The sequence below is a fragment of the Moschus berezovskii genome, chromosome 14 (assembly GCF_049115385.1).
Source record: "Moschus berezovskii isolate FMDL1 chromosome 14, NW_MosBer_1.0, whole genome shotgun sequence".
Taxonomy (NCBI): domain Eukaryota; kingdom Metazoa; phylum Chordata; class Mammalia; order Artiodactyla; family Moschidae; genus Moschus; species Moschus berezovskii.
The window spans coordinates 50,167,886-50,193,723 of record NC_142473.1 but is presented as its reverse complement, the minus strand read 5'-3'; the positions used below and the strand labels follow the sequence as shown (position 1 = coordinate 50,193,723).

Sequence of the window (25,838 nt, the reverse complement as noted above, 5' to 3'; positions counted from 1 at the left end):
TCCATTTCATCAAAGTTTAAAAAAGTGCATGTGTGTTTTCAACTATGTAAAACACACTTTAGTAAATTATATTTTATGTTTAAAGTGGTAGCTGCTGCTGCTGCTGCTAAGTTGCTTCAGTCATGTCTGACTCTGTGCGACCCCATAGATGGCAGCCCACTAGGCTCACCCATCCCTGGGATTCTCCAGGCAAGAACACTGGAGTGGGTTGCCATTTCCTTCTCCAATGTGTGAAAGTGAAAAGTGAAGTCACTCAGTCGTGCCTGACTCTTAGTGACCCATGGACTGCAGCCTACCAGGCTCCTCCGTCCATGGGATTTTCTAGGCAAGAGTACTGGAACCCCCTCTAAAAAAAAGAGAAAGTGAAATCTTGTTCTAATATTGAATACAAATCAGAAGAAATGGATGAGGTTAACTTGCTATTTGTTTTTGATGAAGTGGACTGCATGAAACCATATACAGGTTCATGCAACACAGTTTGAAAACTTGTGCTTTAATCAATACATATTAGATCAACATCTATATGATGTTGATCATGAGATGAAAGCCTAATTTTATTTTTCTCCAAAGAGTTAAATAATTTCTCAGCACCACCTACCAAATAATTCTATTCATAAATCTTTTATCATATGTAAAGCATCTAAGCATTGTTATATACACATATGTAATCCATACACTGGTTTGTTTTTTAAAATAACTATTTAATAATAACTGAGCATTCTAAACATTTTCAAATGTATCATCAAGTTCTCAATATTTTAACTTCATTATATCATTTACTATGTATTTTCTTCTCTAGTGGCTCAGATGGTAAAGAATCTGCCTGCAATGTGGGAGACCCGGGTTCGATCTCTGGGTTGGGAAGATCCCCTGGAGAAGGAAATGGCAATCGACTCCAGTATTCTTGCATGGAGAATCCCATGGACAAAGGAGCTGGCAAGCTACAGTCCATGGTGTTGCAGAGTCGGACACAACTGAGTGACCAACACACACACACACATATTTACTGTATGTTAGGGCAATCTCATTTATAATTATCTTTGCTCTTCTCTAATAACTATTTTTCTTAAACTTTTTTTCAGGAAAAAGAATACTTTTTTCAATTTCAAATCTCATTAGGATTTTGATAAGATCTGAAATAAATCTGTACATTAACATTCCAAGAAAATTATGACTTCTCTGTTCAAGTCCCCTTTTATTTTCAATTAAATGGTTTTTCATTATTTTCATTCTACATTTTTGCTGTTTGTTCCTTTTAAAGAAAACTTAGTATTACAAGGGCTTTCCTTGTGGCTTAGCTGGTAAAGAATCTGCCTTCAATGCAGGAGACCTGGGTTCGATCCCTGGACTGGGAAGATCCCCTGGAGAAGGGAAAGGCCACCCACTCCAGTATTCTGGCCTGGAGAATTCCATGGACTGTATATTCCATGGGGTCACAAGAGTCAGATACGACGGAATGACTTTCACTTTCATTTAATATTACAAACTCTATTTTGCACCCATAGTATTCTGATTATTTTAAGAATTTAGAAAGTTACTGGTTTTTATATTTTTACCCACCTTAATGGGTTTATAATTAGTTCATTTAAATTAACTTTTTAAACATATTGTAGACATGCCTTTATGTTTGCCTAATAAACATTTGCCTGTTTTCTTATATGAATAAAGTTAATCAATAAAGGAATACTGAAAAGTTGAGAATTGGTCAATTAACCAGTATCATTTTGCTACAGTCTTGTAATCACATATTAGTAAAATTTTAATTCAATCAAGGGTTTTCAAAACTTCTTAAAGGGAGGTTTAAGCTATTTTGATAAATCTGATTTGCTCTCATCTTGATCTGTGTTCTCTATAATTTTTTAAATCATATTGTTTCTGTTTTCTGCCTTTTGCTTTAGGGACTGAATATTCTTTGTTTTTATCTTCCTGTTTTGAAATGTATGTGATTTCTTTAGTTCTTTTAATTGTAATTACGAACTCTAAAAAAAAAAAAATTTAGGCCTTTGTTTCTAGAATTGTTAAATTCAAGAAAATTTAATGAATCCATGCTATTTACGACCAGAAATGTAGCATACTTTCTTTTGCTATTCTTCCCTCATCTTGTTGGCAAATGTAGCAAATAAAAAGACAGGGTGCTGTTAAGTTTGAATTTCATATAAGCAAATACTTTCTTAGTATAAGTTCCATGCAATATTTGGGACATACTTAAAAAAATGATCATTGTATATCTGAAAAATCAGATATATGATGAAAAATCAGAAAAACATGATTGAAGGCAGGAGGAGAAGGGGACGACAGAGGATGAGATGATTGGATGGCATCACCGACCGGATGGAAGTTGAGTTTGAGCAAGCTCCGGGAGTTGGTGTTGGACAGGGAAGCCTGGTGTGCTGCAGTCCATGGGGTCACAGAGTCAGATACGACTGAGCGACTGAACTGAATTGAACTGATCTGAAAAATCAGACCTAATTGGGTGTCATGGATTCCTTTATCTGATAATCCTACTATCCCATCCAGTCTTTAACATATAATGTTTTTATACTCAGCATTTCTATATCAAATACCTTCTTGCACAACTATTTAATATTTTTCAAGTTTTGTAAACAAATTAACAATTCAGAATTAACTGCATGTTTAATTTTAGTGTTTGTTACCAGTCCTTTTACATTATGACTTCCACATTCTTGAGATCTGTTTAAGAAAGGTACATATATGTTTTCTGGGTTTTGTTTTTGTTGTTTTTGCTTATCTGTTACCTATAGATATAAAGACAATTTACTTGATAAGAAAAAATATAGGTGATAACAGATTTTTGAGTCTCACAATTCTGAAGGTGTTATTACACTGTCTTTTGACATTTACTATTGCAGAGTTCTGTATCCATTCTCCCTCTTAGGTTTTGTAGATAACCAGAGTTTTTCCATACCTCCTAGGGTCTAAACCAATGCATAACTGTAGAAAACTGGGTAGGGGAATGGGTGGGAGTGTGTTATGGTAACTTTAGAGTGTAGCACCCTTGCAAGAAAAGGATGGTTCTTGAGTTTTCTGGTTGAGAGAAATAAATGATCTAAGATATCCTGTCTTGGATAAAGGGAAATACAGTGTTTTCTGATCTTTTCTCATAAGCAATTGAAATTTACTCACCCTTTAGTTAATTCTTCCATATTTGAGTTGTCTGCCAGTTTGAGTTACAGGTTTTGTGTATTTTCTTTTTTTCTGTAGCTTCTAAAGGACTTTACAGTTGAGTCAAGATTCTTGCTCTTCATTGAGAGCTAGCCAGTTTCAATTCAAACCAAAATACAAGCAAATGTTTTGAAATCAATAAAAACACAAAGTTGAACATACAGTATGATTTCATGCACATGAAAATGCACGGAAAAAAGACTTAGAATGAAACAGGATGAGACGTTTTCTTCTTGACTCATTTACATATTTTATAATGACTGTGCATATGGGGTTTCCCTGGTGGCTAAGATGGTAAAGAATTCACCTGCAATGCAGGAGACCTGGGTTCAATCCTTGGGTCAGGAAGATCCCCTGGAGAAGGGAATGGCTACCCACTCTAGTATTCTTGACAGGAGAATTCCATGCACAGTGGAGCCTGGCAAGCTACAGTCTATGGGGTTGCAAAGAGTTGGACTCAACTGAGCAACTAACACACAACACTACTATACCTAATATATATGGTAGAAAAAGAAAACAAAATACTGTCCTAAGCATCTCTTCTTAAAGCAAATGATTCTTAGTAGAAATTAGAGGACATTTTAAATGTTGCTTGGGATTATTTAGGTTATTTATAGCACTTTTATCCAGCAGCATTTACTAGGCTTAAAGTGAAGCTTTGATTAAAGCTGTTACAACAAAATGAACGGAATTACAAGGTTTCTCTTCTGCAGTTATTGTAAAGATGTGAATTCTGATTGAATCCCTTGTGATACTCATGGCATTTATAAGTGTTCTCTCCTGTGTGGACTCTCTGATGAATTCGAAGAGCTGAGCTATGGCTGAAACCCTTACCACACTTAGCACATTGATAAGGCTTCTCTCCTGTGTGGATCCTCTGGTGAATATGGAGATTTGAGCTGTGACTAAAGCCCTTTCCACAGTCATCACATTTATAAGGTTTTTCTCCTGTATGGACTCTCTGATGAATGAGAAGATGTGAACGCTGACTGAAAGCTTTACCGCACTGTTCACACTTATAGGGTTTCTCTCCAGTATGCACCCTTTGATGAGTGTGAAGTTTTGAACTCTTGCTGAAGCCCTTCCCACATTCATGACAAATATAGGGTTTCTCCCCTGTATGGACCCTCTGATGAATGCGAAGATCTGAGCTGTGACTAAAGTCCTTCCCACAGTTGTCACATTTGTATGGCTTCTCTCCTGTATGTACTCTCTGATGGATTTGAAGATTTGAGCGCTGGGTAAAGCCCTTACCACAGTCACCACATTTATAGGACTTTTCTCCTGTGTGGACGAACTGATGAATTCGAAGATTTGAGCTCTGACTGAAGCCTTTACCACACTTATCACACTTATATGGTTTCTCTCCGGTGTGGACTCTCTGATGAACATGAAGTACTGAACTCCGACTAAAACTCTTACCACACTGATCACACTTAAAAGGCTTCTCTCCTATGTAAAGTCTCTGGTGAATGTGAAGCAATGAATTTCTACCGAGGTCCTTATCACACTGCAATTTATAGAGTTTCTCTTCCAGGTGGACTCTTTGATGATGGTGAAGCCTGGGGATCTGACTGAAGCTATTACTACATAGGTTACATATATAAGGTTCCTCCCCTGGGTGGGCTTTCTGATGAAAGTGAACACCAAAGCTCTGACTAAGGTTACTGGCAACTTCGTCACATCTGTACAGCTGCTTACCTGTGTGGATTCTTGGATGTCTGTATAGGTCTGATCTCTGAGGGAAGCATGTGGGGCTGATGGAGCATGGATAGAACTTTTCTCCAAGTTGATTTCTCTCGTGGAAAACACACTGTGAGTTCCAGTAATAAATTTCTTTACATTTTTTACATCCACAGTATTTCTCTTCCATAGAGCCTTTCAGCAGGTCATTTTGGCATATCTCCCCAATGTACTCTGGAAAGGCTTCCTGTCCTGGGATAGAATGCTGACGTATGAGCTTCTGTTCTTTTTCCAGAGAGAGATTTTTCCTGGATATGCCAACATGGTATCTGAGTCCTTGAAAACCACATGAATCACTCACATAGATTTTTCTACCATTGTCTTCAGAGTGTTTCCTTTCTAAGGACTGACACGGTATATACTTGGTATATTTTAAGTTCCTGGGACTTTTGCTTTCAAAAGTCAGTTCATAGTTCCCATACCTTGCTACTTGTGTAGGGAGTGTTGACGATTCTTGATAGTGAGAAAGGTGTTGCTGCTTTAGGTCTTTGGAATCTATACCTTGAACCATTTCCACATAGTTTTTATTCTCATATATCTGAGTGCTGGCAGTCTTCCAGCCTTGCCAGCAGGAAAGATTTTCATGGTCTAAATATCTGAATCTTTCTTCCTGGGGTTTGCAGCTCTCTTTCCAATTTCCTAAAATATAAGCAGATAATCCAGTTGTAAGATGAGAGCTATGTTTAAAAATTTCCAAGTATCTCAGTCAACAAGCTCCAGAATTATAGGAATATATGTATGGGCACAAGTGAGAAAGAAGGGTTATGACTTAGGCTGCTCCATACTTGGGTGTGAAATTCATTTTTCATTCATAGATGTATTCATTTTACTCATTCATTCAATAAACAAACCTTGAGCATCTACTACTTACCAAGTACTGTTAGAAATAAAAGAGAAAGTGATTGGCTTCATGGAAATCGTCTTAAAGACTGAGATTTAATTAGATTATTTGGGAAATTATTATAAGACATAAAATACCTGTTTCTCTTTTTTGTTCTAAAATAGTGTAGTAGATTGTGTAAAAAGAAAAAAAAACTCTCTGCTTATTTACATTTTTGGGTGTTCCTCTTACCCACTGACTCTATATCCTTGGCCACTGGGACAAAAGTGAAACAAACAGAAATCTGAAAAGTACTTGTACGTTGGGGTTGGTCTCTTTTGGTTTTGATTGTCCTGTGATCACAAAATGAGCTTGGGCTGGCCTCCTTGAAGAGAGACATATGGTCAACACATGGCCATTATAACATTGATACTGACCAACTGCCAGACATGTGAGTCAGGCTATTCAGCTTTATTTTAGACCATCTAGCCCCAATCAAGTCACTCCTGAAAGAAGATCCATGTAACCAAATGGAATCATGAAACATAACAAAGTTTTAAGTTACTAAGTTTAGGGTAGTTTGTTATATAGCAAAAGCTAACTCGTACAAATAGAACATGACGCAAGAACAAATTTAGGAGTGCACAAAATTATAGGTGGAAATCTGTGCTTTATGTGTAATCCAGAAAATATTCACAAATAATAACAATCACAGACACTTATTAATTACATAGCCAAAATGCTTTAGAAGACACCTTGTTTTCATCTGTTATTTTTCATGTGACTTAAGACCCATTTTTGAGAATCTCTTTTACCTCAATACAGCAATCGGATAAAGAACCAAAATACTCAACAAAACAGGTCCCAGAAGAAACTAACCTTATTCCCTAAGAGTTGGGATAACTTTACCTACTAACATGACATTTGTGTAATTCTCCCACATGACCTCTCTGTAGAGCTTTTTCTGAGACGAATCCAAGAATTTCCACTCCTCCCAAGTAAAAATAACAGTCACATCTTCAAATGTTACTGCCATCTGGTCGAAGATTAGCTTTCCAGGAAGAAGCAATCTAAATAAGAAGATGGACAACGAAAAAAACATTCAGCATGTAACATAAGTGGTAAACCAAAAAGGAATAACTCTGATAATGAAGAAAGACAAGAAAAGTAAGAAGAGACATAACACAGGTCAAGTGGTTAAATAATATTAATACAATCACTGAATACCCTCACCATCATAAGAAACATTTATATACCATTTGTCTGTTAACCACTGGGCCAGGTAAGTACTTCACATGTATCTCAAGTAATCCTCATAGTGATCCTTTGTTGCTGATACTATTATTATCCCCATTTACACATTAGTAAATAATGGTTGAAAAAGATTAATTCCCAAGATCATGAACCTGGAGGTATTGCAGCTAGGATCCAGGTCTACACACTTTGAACAAGAACTATTTGCCAACTACAACAATATCGCTTCATGTTGCTTGTATTATTGCTTCATGATTGGTCATTTTAGACATTTTCTATTTACTTCCTACCTCCACTTTTCATCCTCCTATAGCATTACTGCTAATTTTCTGGTTAAATCAATAAGCAGCACTTGTATAATTTTGAATTTGATTATATACTTTTGGGGGGATTACCTGTTTAATTTTTACTTGATAAATTTACTATCCTCAAATTCTTGATTTGTTTAAAAGGCTTTATATAATCTGTTTTATCAGGTGTCTCATTCCCTTGCCCACCCGTTTTATTTTGGGAGGTCTATCTTCCTGCTCCAATCAGGGCCTGCTACTCTTTAGTGCTCCATTTTCAAAATCACATGACTTTTCCTCTTTTGTGATTTACTCCATTAATTGGGAGGCACATAACAACATGAGTTCAATCAAGCCTGTGCACATTACACATTTTAGCCACTGAAAAAAAGCAAGTGAGGTTTTCTTCAAAGGAGAATCTCCAAACATAGTTACTAGGAAAGATTCCCAAGAATCATTTGAATCACTGTATACCTGAAGTCTTTCTGTCCCTCACAAGTGGCTGGGTGTAGAATTCTAGAGTGAAAATATTTTTCCTTTTATAAGCTTTTAGTGTTGCCAAGACTGATTAAAATATAATAATAATAAACTGTGATTCCTTTGTAGGAAACTTTCTTTCCTCTCTGGAAATATTTTAGGGTGGTCTTTAATGGCTGGCCTTCTGCCCCAAATGGTGTATGGATTTGAGCTTCTCCAAAGTTCACAGGGCTCATCAGTTCCTTTCTTGTACGTATTACTCTGCTGTATTCTGGGATGCAAAATCTTTAGCCCTAAATGGCTCTTATCACTATTCCTACTGTTGCCATCCAGGTTTTTGTTGAAATTTCTCATTTGCTGATGGCTCTTCAGTTTCATCATTGTAATTTCATAAATTTCTTGCTTTTATTATTATGAAGTTTTAGAAAGTTGAAGGGATAAATGCATGTATTCTAAAAATATTTTAGTATAGCAGATCATAAGTTGGTTGTGTAACAAATTCATTTTATTTCTTTGATGACATATCCTTAATTGTAAAGTTCAATTTAAAATATTCAATAAGTATTAAGAATAAAAGAAATAGAATACTTTTAAGGAGATTACAATAAAATGAAGAAAATTAAACTATCATCATCATAAAATTATAATCATAGCAGCAGCTAAATATTATCTAGCAGTTAGGGGCAGTTATGTGAAATAGGCTACGTTATCTCATTTATCATCACAACAATCCAGTAAGGTATTATTATCAACACTAAAGGAAAGAGGAATCTAAATTTAGCAATATTAAGTAACTATTACAAGATCCTGTGGTTATAAAGTAGTGGTTTTTTAACACAGGCCTACTGCTGCTTTGCCTCCTAAGCAAAAGTGAGAGAAATTAAAAACAACTTGTGAAGGGTGGTAAATCAAGATTTCCATATACAGCATATGCTGTTAATATAGAAGGATAAAAGGAAGATACACTGAAATATTCAAGGATTCAAAATATACCACCCAGGTACCATTTTTCAAGTAAACTAAATAAAAACCCATGCCTAAAAAGCGAAACATTAATCACAAATATGAATTGAAGAATGAGGAAATACAGTGCTACTAATTTTTAAAATGTTTATAAATGCTAAAAATTTTAAAGACAGTAAGTCTACTTAACACATACAAATTGGGATTCTCAGAAACTGACAAACTGGTGTCAGTATGAAAAATAAATGAACTCACTGGTCCTTCACTTTTTAAAAAGTACAGTATATAAAACCCAGTCTGTTGTTACTGGTTTTGATTGTCATTTTAAGAAAGATTTAAGAATTTATTTTTTAAATATACTTGAGATTAAGAGTCTAGTATCTTTTACTGAAAGTAAGTTCATAAAAATTGTAACAATGCTAAAGTAATATAAGTAAAAATTAAGTCTACCCTCCACAAATAACTTATGAAATAACCACTATTATTTTCATTGTGTCCTTTCTGACCGTATTTTCAGATACCCCACTAATGTTTTCTTCATAACAAAGACATCAGAATTCTGCAGTTTGCTTTTTCAAGTAACGTATAGTGTACTACTTCCCATTTCAGTACATAGAGGCCTGTGTTATTTGTGGTGATTTTTAAGTATATCCAAAATTATTTGATTTTGTCCAAAAATTATTTGATATGCTTCCCTTCAAAAGGTGGAGCCTAATTCCCCACCTCCTTGAATGTGGCCTGGTCTTAGGGACTTAGTTCTGATGAATAGAAGAAAATGGAGAAGGGGAAGCCGTGATGTGCAACTTTTAAGACTAGCCCATAAAAGGCACTACATCTTCCTCCTTGTGCTTCCCTGATAGCTCAATTGGTAAAGAATCCACCTGCAATGCTGGAGACCCTGGTTTGATTCCTGAATCAGGGAAGATACCCTGGAGAAGAGAAAGGCTACCCACTCCAGTATTCTGGCCTGGACAATTCCATGGACTGTATAGTCCATGGGGTCGCAGAGTCGGACACGACTGAGCAACTTTCACTTTTCTTCCTCCTTGCTTTTTTCTTGGATCTCTGGGAGAAGCTACCTAAAATACCGTGAGAATACTTAGGCAGCCCTGCGGAGAGGCCCACGTGGTGAGGAATTGAGGCCTTCTGTCCTCAGTGAGAAATGAGGTATCTGCCAACAGCCATGTGAGAACCATCTTAGAAGTGGATCCTCCAGCCCCAGTGAAGGCTTCCAATGAACTGTAGTCCTGCTGTCGGCTTGACTGCAAGCTCATGAGAAACCTTGAACAAGAACCACATTGCTATACTCCCAGATTCCTGACTCAGAAACTGAGTAAGATAATAAATATCTGTCATTTTTAAAACCTGCTACATACAATTTGTTATGCAGAAATAGATGATTAATGCATTGTTGTAAAAGTTGCATAGCATTTCATGTTATAATGTTCTAAAATTTAACTGTTCCCATACTAATGGACATTGAGATTATTTCCACTTTTCTGGCTATCATAATATGGTAGTAAACAACTCTCTTAAATACATCATGGAACACTCACTTGTAATATTTCTAGAAAATACATTTGTGTAGAAATACACAAGGCATGTGTATTTCAGTTTACCAAAAACACTATAAGACTTCCCTTGAAAATACTTTAAAAAATATGTTGAAACACTTTCCTCCACTAGAAAAGTTAACAGCTCAATACCTACATTCAAAATTAGTAGGTAGAAGTCTATAGAGGAAAAAAAATGAATTATATAAAGAATAAATTAAGATGGCAAGTAAAATTCTTAATAGACAAAAGGATACTGAAATAGTTTTAAAATATAGAGGCATACGGGGTAGAAGAGACACACTCCAAATTACTGACTCCTCAAAGATTAAACATGAAAAGACAGGATAATCTATAACAGAAAATTATAGACCAAAATACAGTAGGCTTTGCAATATTAATATTACATGAAGTAAAATCAAAGGGAAAAGATTACTTTAGAGTCATTTAATGAGAAATGAAATGATTGCCCTTTGAGTACCACCAACCAGAATTAAAATTTTGTCAGAGTTTCTCCAAGACTTTATATTGGTAACAACTGAGTATGGAAAATTTCAAACAGTCGTGAGTAATAAAGAGGACAATAAAATGAGGTCCCATATAATCACTAATAATTACCAACAGTTTATGAGTCTTGTTTTATCCTCTGCTTCCCCCATTACTATTATTGTTATTATCCCAAATATGAGGTCATTTCACATATAATTATTTCAGGAATATTCCAATATGTATCTTTCATTAACTGATAGGGACTTTAAAAAATGTAATTGCCTAACAAGATTACTATTACATAATATCATCTAACACTCACTTCAAATTTAATTTTTCTAATGTAAAATTATTTGTTAGTTGAATTGTCTAAATCAGGGTCCAAAAATGGTCAATTTGTATTTGGTTATTGTGTTTCTTAAATCTCTCTAGTTCTGTAAGTCACCTCCTACCTTTTTAAAAAAATTCATCGCACCATTGATTTGTTAAAGAAACAGATATTTATCCTGTAAAACAATGGTTTTCAAACTTCATTGTGTCGGAATCACCTGGAGAACTTGCTAAAACACAGTTTCCTGGGCACCATCCCCAGAGATTCTGATTTATTAGGTCCTAGATAGGAGTCAAGATTCATTTGTAATAAATTCCCATGTAATGACAATGCTGCTGTTCCAGGGACCACACTTTAAATAGCAGTTCTACAGAACATCCACATCAATAATTTGGCTAATTGTTTCCTTGTGGTGTTTTAACTTGTTTTTTATTCCATTCCTGGTACTTGGTCCTTTTATTCCAGAAGCCTGTGTAGACTAAAGTTCTTTTTATTTTTTTCTGGAAAGAATACCTGTTGTATACTTCCTGTTACAATACTTGAGGGCTGCTAAATTTACTAAGTAGTGGGTTCAGGCGGAGAAGGCAATGGCAAGCCACTCCAGTACTCTTGCCTAGAAAATCCCATGGATGGAGGAGCCTGGTGGGCTGAAGTCCATGGGGTCGCTAAGGGTCGGATGCGACTGAGCGACTTCACTTTCACTTTTCACTTTCACACATTGGAGAAGGAAATGGCAACCCACTCCAGTGTTCTTGCCTGGAGAATCCCAGGGACGGGGGAGCCTGGTGGGCTTCCGTCTGTGGGGTCACACAGAGTCGGACACGACTGAAGTGACTTAGCAGCAGCAGCAGCAGCAGTGGGTTCAGGTGCTTTCAATTTCCGACCTTCCATCCTAATGGTTCCCATAAATCTTTCACTTAAAATTTTGGAAATAAATGATAATCATTTCTTAGATATGTTATGTCATTAAACATTGTAAATTGGTTTCCTAATTCCACTATCCCTTGTACACATATAAGCGATAATTCTTCCAAAGAAGTCCCCATCACAAATTTTCTGGTTACCCTGAAATGTAGTACAATCAAAAAAGTCAGGATAAATATTTATGTCCCAAACTACCCCCTTTAAGAAAATTAATTTGCAGAGTAATTAGATGGTAGATGGGACACAGTAACCACCAAATGTGACTAGTATGATTTGAATTGTTTTGCTTTTAAGCATTTTTATGAATTCATTGATTTTTACATATTTGATGTGTTTCAATCAAATTGCAGTCATTTTACTTTTAGATATTCAAACCTCCCTTATCTTAGGCTGGTGGGAATTCTTTCAGATTGGCCGCAAGTTCTTGTGACATGACCATTTTAGTGTTTGAAAACATCCTTACTTTCTTGCACAAGTGTCCTAGATTCAGTTTTGTTGCTTTTCCGGTACCAACCAAGATTCACCATTTCTCAAAAATGTTTGAAAATCTCAGTTTTTTATTTTCTATATAAACGAACCTCTCCCACAATGTGTAAACTTGATAGCCCTCTTGTCTTCCCATCCATAAACATAGTTATCTCTCCAATAATTAAATTTTTCTTTAAAGGTCCTTTTCAAGAAGATGTTAAAATTATTCTCTAAGTTTTTTAAATTTTGATTCCTTATAATTTTGTCAGGTTTTGCTATATATAATTTGAAACACATTCATAGCTACATGTTTTGTTCATGATTAATACATCGAACCTTTTTCATGACATTACTTTAGGTAGGTCTCCAGTAAATAGCACAGAGTAAGATCATGTTTTTCATCAACTCTCTGTGACTCAGTTTTTTTATAGGTAAGTTTTGTCCATGTTCATTTATTATGATTACTAATATATTTGGACTTATTTCTAAAATCTTACTTATTATTTTAAAAAATTCTTCCATCTGTTCCTGCCTTTAGTTTTTATTTTTTCATTTCCTCCCATTTTGTCCTCTATGATTTTGATTCCATACATACATCAATAATTTATATTCTTTAAGAGTCAATCTAAATATGCTTTAAACATATACACTTACCTATTTTTCTAATAAGTCATTTAAGAAAAGAAATCCAGGAAAGGCTGCATGAGATATAATACGGAAAGATGATCAAATGCCTTGGTAAAGTTTATTGTTATCATAAAACAAGAAAAAACAACAAAACAAAATCTAAGAACAAAAAAGGAAAAAGAGAGCACATCTACACCTGCCCTACAGTTCTTAACAATAAAAGCATTGATGAGTGGGAGATAAGAGAAAAGGGACGTGGTGGTGGTTTAATAGCTCAGTCATATCTGACTCTTTGCAACCCATGGACTGTAGCCTGCCAGGCTCCTCTGTCCATGGGATTCTCGAGGCAAAAACACTGGAGTGGGCTGCCTTTTGCTTCTCCAAAAGGGACATGCTGCTGCTGCTGCTAAGTTGCTTCAGTCGTGTCCGACTCTTGTGACCCTATAGACAGCAGCCCACTAGGCTCCTCTGTCCCTGGGATTCTCCAGGCATGAACACTGGACTGGGTTGCCATTTCCTTCTCCAATGCATGAAAATGAAAAGTGAAAGTGAAGTCACTCAGTTGGGCCTGACTCTTAGTGACCGCATGCACTGTAGCCTACCAGGCTCCTCCGTCCATGATTTTCCAGGCAAGAGTACTGGAGTGGGGAAAAGGGACATGAGAGTATGCCAAAGTACTTGTCTGTTTAGAAAAATGACTTAGATATAAGTTTAAGAAGTCAATAGGAGTAAATAAAAGTCAACATGGGTTTTAAGGGCAATTACCAGAAGAACCATAATAGAATCTATAAAAAAGCAAGAACAGAAGACAACCTGTTTCAAAGGAAAACAGAAAAGGAGGAAAGGCATATGATAGCAAAAGTAACAGTATAGCTCAATCTCGCAGATTAAAAGACACAGATTTGTAGGTTAAAAAAAATAAAATTCAATATGTGGTTTAGAGGAGATACACTAAAAAGAAAAAACATGAGAATAAAAGGTTGGAAAAAAATATTCCACACAAATATGAACCAAAAGAAAGTTGTAATAAATTTAATTTCAGCTGAGATAAAATTTATTGCAAAAAATTTGTAACTGTGTATGGTCATAGATGTTAACTAGACATTGTGGTGATCATTTTACAACATATACAAATGTAGAATCATTATGTTGTATACCTAAAACTAATATAATGTTATATGTAAACTATATCACAATAAAAATATTTATGGCAAAAATACCATAAGGAACAAAAATATAGATTTTTATATATTAGTAACCCTAGAGAAGGGAACAGTTACCCACTCCAGTATTCTGGCCTTGAGAATTCCATGGACTGTATAGTCCATGGGGTCACAAAGGGTCGGACATGACTGAGCGATTTTCACTTTCAAATAAATAGTAAGAAAATACCCAAAATAGTTAAATTGCATCCACAAATAAAATTTCAAAATGTATGAAGTAACAATTATCTTAAGTTCAAGGAGATATATACATCATTGATGGTAATTATGGATATTAATACACTCCTCTCAGAAAATGATAGATCAAGCAAAACCAAAGAACTCAACAATATAAACACTAGACAGTACAATTAATACGCTAGTTATTTTTATCTGTGTTGAACTCTTTACTTCTGAAACACTAAAATCACATTTTCATGCACCTACAATACTGTTACAAGATTGGCCATGTAGTGGTCCATTGAAGAAATCTAAATAAACTCCAAAGGATTAATATAATGCAAAATACATTCTTTACATAGAATGTAATAAAATTAGGAACTATTTAACAACAACCCACTCCAGTGTTCTTGCCTGGAGAATCCCAGGGACAGAGGAACCTGGTGGACTGCCGTCTATGGGGTCGCACAGAGTCGGACACGACTGACGTGACTTAGCAGCAGCAGCAGCAACAATAAAAAACCAAGTAACATATTCAGTTCAGTTGCTCAGTCGTGTCTGACTCTTTGCGACCCCATGAATCACAGCACACCAGGCCTCCCTGTCCATCACCAACTCCCGGAGTTCACGCAAACTCATGTCCATCGAGTCGGTGATGCCATCCAGCCATCTCATTCTCTGTCGTCCCCATCTCCTCCCACCCCCAATCATTCCCAGCATCAGACTCTTTTCCAGTGAGTCAACTCATCGCATGAGGTGGCCAAAGTATTGGAGTTTCAGCTTTAGCATCAGTCCTTCCAATGAACACCCAGGATTGATCTCCTTTAGAATGGACTGGTTGGATTTCCTTGCAGTCCAAGGGACTCTCAAGAGTCTTCTCCAACACCACAGTTCAAAAGCATCAATTCTTCGGCGCTCAGCTTTCTTCACAGTCCAACTCTCACATCCATACATGACCACGGGAAAAACCATAGTCTTGACTAGACGGACCTTGGTTGGCAAAGTAATGTCTCTGCTTTTTAATATGCTTTCTAGGTTGGTCATAACTTTCCTTCCAAGGAGTAAGCAGCATCTTTTAATTTCCTGGCTGCAATCAGCATCTGCAGTGATTTTGGAGCCCCAAAATATAAAGTCTGACACTGTTTCCACTGTTTCCCCATCTATTTCCCATGAAGTGATGGGACCAGATGCCATGATCTTCGTTTTCTGAATATTGAGCTTCAAGCCAAACTTTTCACTCTCCTCTTTCACTTTCATCAAGAGGCTTTTGAGTTCCTCTTTACTTTCTGCCATAAGGGTGGTGTCATCTGCATATCTGAGGTTATTGATATTTCTCCCGGCAATCTTGATTCCAGCTTGTGCTTCTTCCAGCCCAGCGTTCCTCATGATATACTCTGCATATAAGTTAAATAAGCAGGGTGACAATATACAACCTTGACGTACTCCTTTTCCTATTTGGAACCAGTCTGTTGTTCCATGTACAGTTCTGACTGTTGCTTCCTGACCTGCATACAGGTTTCTCAAGAGGCAGGTCAGGTGGTCTGGTATTCCCATCTCTTTCAGAATGTTCCAGTTTATTGTGATCCACACAGTCAAAGGCTTTGGCATAGTCAATGAAGCAGTAATATATTAAATAGCCCTTAAACTTAAAAGGAAAATATAATGATAAGAAAAATTTGAATTGAATAATAAAAATTACATATCAAACTTTTCAAGATCCAAATAAAAAAGTACTTAAAGGAAATAAGAATGGCTATATATAATCAACCTAAGCATTCAACTCAGAAACTTAGAAAACAGAAACACTCCAGCTTTAAAAAAATAAGCTAACTTCAGAAATGGAGAATAAAGCTGAGAGTCAAAGGTGCAATAAACAGATGATGAGAAAATGCATAAAGTCAAAAGATACTCTTAAAAATTTAAGAAGCAAATTCTCTATGTCTGTTTATTCACTGCTGCCTTGCTTTGTTATGGACATGGGGAGAGGGGAGGAGAGGATGAGATGTATGGAGAAAGTAACATGGAAACTTACATTACCATATGTAAAATAGATAACCAAAGGGAATTTGATGTATGGCTCAGGAAACTCAAACAGGGGCTCTGTATCAACCTAGAGGGGTGGGATGGGGAGGGAGATGGTGGGAGGCTCAAAAAGGAGGGGATATATGTATACTTATGGCTGATTCATGCTGAGGTTTGACAGAGAACAATAAAATTCTGTAAAGGAATTATCCTTCAATTAAAAAAATAATTTTTTTTAAATTTAAGAAGTCAGGTCTCTACAAGTCTGATTTTCTTAAAAAGACGATTACAAACAAAATATAAGACAAAATGAGGAAATAACCACAGGTATAAGTTTTTAAATAAGACAAGGGTATTATGAACTGTCTGCAAATACACCTGAACATCTATATAAAAGGACAAATTCCTAGTAAAGTACGCAATGCCAATATAAAATGCCAAAATAGATTTTAAGAGTAATATAAAATTATAGACCAGTAAGTATTAAGGAAAGTGAAATGGCAGCCAGGGTTCTTTCTCTCTTCCCAAAAATCACAGGCCCAAAGAGTTTTATAGTTGAGTTCTAGCAAATGTTTAAATAAACATTTGATTAAATGTTTAATTAATTACTATTACAATCAAATTATTTTAGAAAATAGAAAGTGAAAATTACTGACTCATTATATGGCCAGTGTACTCTTGATTACAAGACCTGATAAGAACAATACAAAAGAATAAAACTATAGGCCCATTTTTAAGTTTGATAAATATGTAGAAAGTCCTAAATAGATATTAGCTAACTTAATTCAGAAATATATGAAAACTGTACATATTGATAAAGCATAATTTATAACAGGAATGGAGAACAGTTCAACATGAAAAATTAATCAACATAATTCACTCTAATAATAGACTACAGAAGAAAACCATGATTATCTCAACTGATGCAGAAAAATTGTAATAATATTGTGATAATAATTTTTACCACCTATATAAGTCCTAGAAAAACTTTTAGCTAACTAGAAATAAAAAGAAAGTACCTAAATTTGTAAATATTATATACTGAGAATCCACATCAAACAATAAGCTTAATGGAGAAATTTTATATGTATTCCTTTTATGATGGTACAAGATAAGGATACACACCATCATCACTGCTTTCAAAATAGTACTAAGGGTTCTGACAAATACCAGAAGAAAAGAAAAAGAGATAAGCATAAGGATTAGAAGAAAAAACATAAAATGTCATTATCTGCATATGTTATGGCCATTGACCTAGGAAAACAAAAGTATATGGATAAACCATAAATTAATGAGCAAGCTCAGCAAAATTACCAGACAAGATAAAGCAAAAGCATCATGATAGCAGCAATCAATTACCAGGAAATAAGATATCACTCACAACAGGCCAAAAAAAAAAAGCTATAAGTTTTCATAAGATTTCTCTTTGACGACAACTTTCAGATTCCAATGAAGTAGTAAAAAGATTATCTGCATGAAAGAAGAAGCATGCCTGCATGTTCTTGGATGTGATGACTCAAATTCATATACTTCCAGTCAAATTTCTTGCTTGATTTTTTGAGGAATATACTTTTCCCCCTAAAATTTATACGGAGGGAAAATAAGTCCAGACAGACTTAAGTAAACCAAGGAACACTTGTCCTCCCAAATATCAACATATCAACAAACGACAGCAGTAAAATCAGAATAGGCCAGTAGAATGGAACTGAGAATTCCGAGAATAAGGAATGTACTTGTTTATATATGAAAACTTATTAACAATAAAGATGGTATTAAAAATCAAGAAAGAATGGATTATTTATATTAGTGGTAAAACTTATATTAGTGATTATGAGAAAAAATAAAGTTGGATTCCAACTTGATAGCATATACAATGAGAACACTAGATGGATTAAACATTTAAACGTTAATGTTACAAAGTCAGTAAAAGAAAGTGTTGGAATTGAGAAACATTTACCATTGTTAAATGAATCCAAGGGCCAGTCCTTTGTCAGAAAAATATTAACAAGAAAATATATCAATCCCTGACTAGCTACAAAAAAAAGAAAAAGGGGTGGGCACAAACAAAAAAGTTAGAAATGAGATTAGTGGAAAAACAATAGATAAAAGTTTAACTGAACATTAGGTGGGCACTTTCCATAATTCTATAGAAAATAAATCTGAAAATCTGGATAGGAATTTATCTGCTCCTGGAAAACTTTTTGATATGGCCCCAAGAAAAGGGAAAAGCCATGAACAGATCAGATATTTTGAAACAAATTGGTTAAGTTATCGAAGACATGTGACTTTCATAGTAACAACCCAAAAGTTTCCTTAAATGAATTCTTTCAAATTTTCAAAGAGCAGATTATTTGATTCTATTAAATTATTCCAAGGCATATAAAAAATTATCAAAATTTTAAGAAACTCAAGAAAAGAGATGGCAAAAGTCAGAAGACGATAGATTTATATTACTAATGAATACTGACAAGCTTCAGAAATAAATAAAATATAAGGTCAATAAAATTCAGCAACACCTGTGTTTATAATCTACTGCCACATAACTAGTTACTTCAAAATTGAGTGGCTTAAAACAGTGATTATTATCTTCCATGGTTTCTGTAGGTCAGATATTCAAGGGAGGCTTGGCTGGGCAGTTCTGATTTGGTCCTCTCATGAGATTCTGTGGAGTTGTCAGCTAGCTCTGCAGTCATCTATAGGCTTGACGGCTGAAGGATTCATTCCCAGGGTGGCTCACTCATATGGCTGGCAGGTTGGCTATCTCAGTTTCTTTCTACTTCGTCCTTTCTTGTGGCCTGAGCTACCTCTCAACATGATGGCAAGTTTCTTGAGAGAGATGGGCAAGCAAAAGTGGCATCCTTTTAATGACTTAGCATGGGAAGTCACATAGCATCACTTCTGCTGTTGTGGTTTTCTCCATTGAGTTCTACATTGTTCTCCAGTATCCTCCAATGTTGTTCTCCATTGGCTGAGGCAAACACTTACCCCAGCCAGATTTGAGAGGAGGGGTCGTAGATCCCACCTTTTGGTCAGAAGCGTGAAAGTCACATTGCAGAAAGAGCATGAAGGATAGGATAAACTATAGGTATGGCCATCTTTGGAAAATGTAATCTGCTACAGTACAAAGTATATTATAACATGATGAAATGGTGGCTCATTCCAAAAAAGCAAAAGAAGGTTCATAAGAGAAAATCTATTAGTTATAAGCCATAATCATAATGTCAAATAAGAAAAGCCATATAATTATTTTAATCAATGCCCAAAAGGTATCTTTTAAAGTTCAACATTAGTCCTTCATTTAAAGCTACAAACAAAGCAAGTTACCAAAATAAAGACATGCAAAAACAGTTCAAATCCAAAGGTAAAACATTACAGGCATTCCCATTAAAATTGGAAACAACAAGGATACTACAAATTCAATATTTTACAGTCATTAATATGAAAGCATTTGCTAATGCAAGCAGACAAAATTACCTGTAGAGGGTGTGAGTGTTTTTTCTGGGAAGTCCAAGAAAATCAACTGAAAATTATGAGCAACTATAAGGGAGTTCATCTGCAGTGATTTTGGAGCCCAAAGAAACAAAGTCTGACACTGTTTCCACTGTTTTTCCATCTATTTCCCATGAAGTGATGGGACCAGATGCCATGATCTTTGTTTTCTGAATGTTGAGCTTCAAGCCAACCTTTTCACTCTCCTCTTTCACTTTCATCAAGAGGCTTTTGAGTTCCTCTTCACTTTCTGCCATAAGGGTAGTGTCATCTGCATATCTGAGGTTATTGATATTTCTCCCAGCAATCTTGATTCCAGCTTGTGCTTCTTCCAGCCCAGCGTTCCTCATGATGTACTCGGCATATAAGTTAAATAAGCAAGGTGACAATATACAACCTTGACGTACACCTTTTCCTATTTGGAACCAGTCTGTTGTTCCATGTCCAGTTCTAACAGTTGCTTCCTGACCTGCATACAGGTTTCTCAAGAGGCAGGTCAGGTGGTCTGGGATTCCCATCTCTTTCAGAATGTTCCACAGTTTATTGTGATCCACACAGTCAAAGGCTTTGGCATAGTCAATGAAGCAGAAATAGATGTTTTTCTGAAACTCTCTTGCTTTCTCCATGATCCAGCGGATGTTGGCAATTTGAACTCTGGTGCCTCTGCCTTTTCTAAAACCTGCTTGAACATCTGGGAGTTCACGGTTTACATACTGCTGAAGCCTGACTTGGAGAATTTTGAGCATGACTTTACTAGCGTGTGAGATGAGTGCAATTGTGCGGTAGTTTGAGCATTCTTTGGCATTGCCTTTCTTTGGGATTGGAATGAAGACTGACCTCTTCCAGTCCTGTGGCCACTGCTGAGTTTTCCAAATCTGCTGGCATATTGAGTGCAGCACTTAGCACCAACCTTGATAGTATATTAAAAAGCAGAGACATTACTTTGCCAACCAAGGTCCGTCTAGTCAAGGCAATGGTTTTTCCCGTGGTCATGTATGGATGTGAGGGTTGGACTGTGAAGAAAGCTGATCGCCGAAGAATCGATGCTTTTGAACTGTGGTGTTGGAGAAGACTCTTGAGAGTCCCTTATACTGCAAGGAGATCCAACCATTCCATTCTAAAGGAGATCAATCCTGGATGTTCATTGGAGGGACTGATGCTAAAGCTGAAACTGAAATACTTTGGCCACCTCATGCGACGAGTTGACTCACTCTGATGCTGGGAAAGGTTGGGGGCGGGAGGAGAAGGGGACGACGGAGAATGAGATGGCTGGATGGCATCACCGACTCTGTGGACATGAGTTTGAGTGTACTCCGGGAGTTGGTGATGGACAGGGAGGCCTGGCGTGCTGTGGTTCATGGGGTCGCGGAGAGTCGGACACGACTGAGCGACTGAACCGAACTGAACTGAACTGATAAGGGAGTTCAACATCCCAGAAATTCTACTACAAGGTTTGTATCCTAAAGAAACTTACATATGAATACCAGAGGATATGTGTAAGAGCATTTAGAGTATGACTGTTGTAGTAGCAAAAACACTGGAAATAATCCAGAAGGCACAACAACACTATGTTGGATAAATAAGCTGTTTTTTATACTGTGGAATAGTACACAGCAGTGAAACTAAACTACAGTTACATGAATCAACATGGTTGCACTGTAAAAATCTGTTATGCTAAGGTAGCGATTCACAAAATATAAACAGTAACTCTATTTATCTGACTCAATGGACATGAGTTTGCATGAACTCCGGGAATTGGTGATGGACAGGGAGGCCTGGCATGCTGTGATTCATGGGGTCGCAAAGAGTTGGACACGACTGAGCAACTGAACTGAACTGAATGTTAAAAATAGGCAAAACTAAACAACTTTGCTTAGTGATACAGACATAGGTAGTTAAAACTACACACACACACAAAAGCTAGGGAATGCCAAACACAACATTTAAGGTACCAGTTGCCTATCTAGGAGAAGGAAGAGTGAAGTTGCGGGCTTATCAGGGGGCTTTTAAAAGTATTTGCTGGTCTATATGGTGGGTACCCATGCTATCATTGTATTTTAAATTGCACATATATGTTTCCGTATATTCTTTGTATTTTTTTCTCACACCAAAATAAATACCTGATAGGTTTAAGAGTTAAATTTTTAAAATATTTCATAAGAAATAATTGAGGAAAATAAAAGTAATTATATATTACACTTGGGATGAAGAACTTTCAAAGCATAAAAATATACATATAAATAAAAAGAAATAAGACTCACTTCTGCAAATTTAAGTTATATAAACAAAGAAGTCCTTAAAAGACAAATGATAACTTAGAGAAATGCTTATAGCATACAACAAATGGTTGCTGTATTTTACATACAAAGTATACCTTTTATCATATGGGAAAAAAATTAGGAAAAAAGGTAATGTATGTCCAGTCGTTTTATCAAAGAAGGAATGCAAATGATCAGGAAGTATATGTTTAAAATAATCAATTTTAATAAAGACTGAAAAGATGCAATTCAAGGCTAAATTTTAAAAATAATATTCAATATTGGTAAAGGTTCAGCAACATAAGATCTTTCATTACACAGTTGTACCAGTTAGTTTATACAATATTTCTAAAAAAGAACTAAAGTTTTTCAAAAGTCTAAAACATGTTTGTATTCTTTGACTCTATTATCTTATTTCCCAGAACATATCTTGAGGAAATAGAAATACACTTAATAAATTATAAGAATATTTATTAGAAGTTGCTTATAATAGCAAAATATTGGGAAATACTTAAAAGAAAATTTAAATAAAGCATGGTATACACTTGAAATGAAAGACTATATAGCCATTAAAACTCATGCTACCAAAACATACTTGGAAAAATGTCCACTTCATATGTTAAATGAAAAAATGAAACATATAACAGCCATTCACATATTCAACAGCTATTCATTGAGTGCTTACTATATGCCAGGCATTGTTCTAGATATTGGGAACATTCTCTGCCCTCATGGAGCCTATCTATCATGATTCGAATTTTTTATATATATACTAATCTTTCCATATGCGTGAGAAGGCAATGGCAACCCACTCCAGTACTCTTGCCTGGAAAATCTCATGGACGGAGGAGCCTGGTAGGCTGCAGTACAGGGGGTCGCTAAGAGTTGGGCACAACCGAGCAACTTCACTTTCACTTTTCACTTTCATGCACTGGAGAAGGAAATGGCAACCCACTCCAGTGTTCTTGCCTGGAGAATCCCAGGGACAGAGGAGCCTAGTGGGCTGCCGTCTATGGGGTCACACAGAGTCGGACACGATTGAAGCGACTTAGCAGCAGCAGCCGCCATATGCGTGTGTGCTAAGTCACTTCAGTTGTGTCTATTTGTGACCCTATGGACTGAGGCCGCCAAACTCCTCTGACCATGGGATTCTCCTGGCAAGAATACTGGGATAGTTTGCCATTTACCCCTCTAGGGAATCTTCCTGACCCAGGGATCAAAACTGCAGTTCCTGCAGCTCCTGCATTTCAGGAGGATTCTTTACTGCTGAGCCACCAGGGAAGCCCCTCATTTGCCAGAGGCTAAATGATGGTCTTCCTGCTGGAATGATAGTTTCCAATTCATAATAATAATTCAAATTTGAGTACCTGCTCCTGTCTTTTACTTAAAATTGCCACTCATTCCATCACTGTTTAACATACGGTAACTTTAGAAATTCTTGTTAACCTCATGTGGTTTACTTGCCCAAAGTTAAGGAAATACATTCTGACATTTATTTATCTCAGGGTATCAAAGACAGTATGAATTATATAGTAGACTTGAATGATTGGCTGGCTGAATGAGTAAATGTCAAGAAAAGACCCTGGGTGGGAGGCAGGGGCTTGCTGCATAGGAGGCTTGAAAGCTCCCCTGGCAAATGAGGAACATGTTCTATTCAGTCTGGTCCATTCATCCCTGTTGCCACTTCCACTACTCCTGCTATCCATGAAGAAGTCAGGGACATTTCATAAATAAGAGAAGACAATCCTACTCACCCAGGATCAGGCTGTGAGGGAAAGAGTGACCATTCTTTCTTCCTTTGTGCTCCTTTTTTAGGGAAGGGTGGAGTGTTGAGAAGGCTGAGCTGAGGAGAGAGGAGGAATGAAAGATTGGCATGACTTGAAATTCCCAAACTCACTACAATCCCCATGCACTAAGATTTGAGTGTGACACCCAAAACTCCCAGAAAGAGGTCAGAAAGAGCCCAAGAACATTTTGTGCCCTTTCAAGGATCAGAAAGGAGAGCTATATGAATTTGCATTCAGGACCTCATTTCTGAACATCTAGAAAAGTACAGTTCTAGTCTGGGCATGAAAACATTGACTCTGATCTCAAAGTTTAGTCCCACCAGGAATACATATGCTTTCCATGTAATTTAACCTCTCTGAGCGTCAAATTTTGCCTAGTTTATTATTAACAAGAAAAATAAAAACAATTGGAATAACAGCAGCACACTTAAAAAGTTTCTTTCTAAAAGTATTTTTTAAATTTTGTTCAATCAGTTAAGTAGAAAGGTTATTTCCATCACCCTCTCCCGACGCACTTCTTACAACATAAATACTGGATTTACTATTAGATCAGAGTACAGAGTCTTAGCAGAAGATCCCAGATCTAGGGCTTCAACGACGTGATCATCAGCTCACCAACTACTTGTAGAACTCTGAAAAATACCAAACATCTAGACTTCCTAGGGCCTTACTTTCCTCACCTGTAAAATGGGGGCATTAGTCTTTGCCACTCTGGTCCTCCCTTGCTGATCACAGGTCCCTGGAGAAAATGATAAACAGTTAAGAGCCCTCTTTCTCTAGAGAGAAAACTGATTCATGGTGTTCCAGGAGCAGGACAGGTTTGCACTCCCCGCTACACACCAAGGGCCGCCAGAGTTTGTACATCTGGAGCTCCGGGTTCAGACGTACAAACTGTTCTTGCAGAGCAGGATCCACAGGGCCTCTGCTCCTGCCGCGGAGACACAGGCGGCCTCTGTTCCGCATCCAGACCTCCGTCCCAGCCCCGAGGACCCCGACCCGAGGATCCAAGTTGCCTCTGCCTCCTCTCTCCTTCCCCTTCAGTTATAACATGGGGAGGGCGGTTGTGAAGGACCCACCTACACTGGACTCCGAGATTTCTAAGCCTAAGCGGCTTCTCGACACCTGGCCCTCTCTCTTCTGCCACAGCTCTTCTCGTCCTTGTCTGCTTATGGTCCGGTGCTTCCGAGAGTCCGCGTCACTTACGGAGCCGCTGGAGAGGAACAGGGACCAACGCAAATATTCCGTCCAAGCAACGTCTGCCTGCTTGACCAAAACCAAAGCCTCAGGCCTCGGACAGGACACTCGGAGCGTTCCCATAGAGACGGGAGGGGGCGGGGCAGGAAAGGAGCGCGCCGGAGGACGTGGCTCCTGATTGGCCAGAAAGATCGTGGGGGCGGCCTGGTCTTAAACCATCAGTGTTACAGGGTGGGAGGACCGTGCACTACTGAATGCACTTTGAACCGAGGATGGGCTTGAGCCATCTAAGATATTACTAACGTTAATGGATAATTCTAGGGTTTTTTAGAACCCCTGGGAAGGGGGCTGGGCTGGGGATTCTGGGAAACAGTCACCCTGGGGGGCGAGGGGTGGTAGCGCCTGCTGTCCGCACATTCAGCGAAATGGGCACCCCACTAGCTCTGGCTGTGGCATCCTCCGCAAATTCGAGTCACAGAGCCCCGAAGAGGGCTTTTCAGTTTTCGGTTTATGGTTGCCGGGACCCGCTTCTCTCCTGCTAACTCGTTGGTCGGGTTGGGCTTTTCTCCCTCTTCTCTTCCTGCTAA

General features: G+C 37.1%; 1 protein-coding gene across 1 annotated transcript; it reads right to left on the bottom strand.

The window, feature by feature from the left end:
* Nucleotides 1-798: 798 nt before the first annotated feature.
* ZNF214 (zinc finger protein 214) lies at nt 799-25,359 on the bottom strand. Its single transcript, XM_055423456.2, has 5 exons — nt 25,134-25,359; nt 24,738-24,796; nt 24,025-24,113; nt 6,656-6,816; nt 799-5,565 (listed from the first exon to the last, which is right to left on the bottom strand). Exons 4-5 carry the CDS (start codon nt 6,780-6,782, stop codon nt 3,875-3,877), a joined length of 1,818 nt encoding a protein of 605 aa, XP_055279431.2. The 5' UTR covers nt 6,783-6,816; nt 24,025-24,113; nt 24,738-24,796; nt 25,134-25,359; the 3' UTR covers nt 799-3,874.
* Nucleotides 25,360-25,838: the final 479 nt, after the last annotated feature.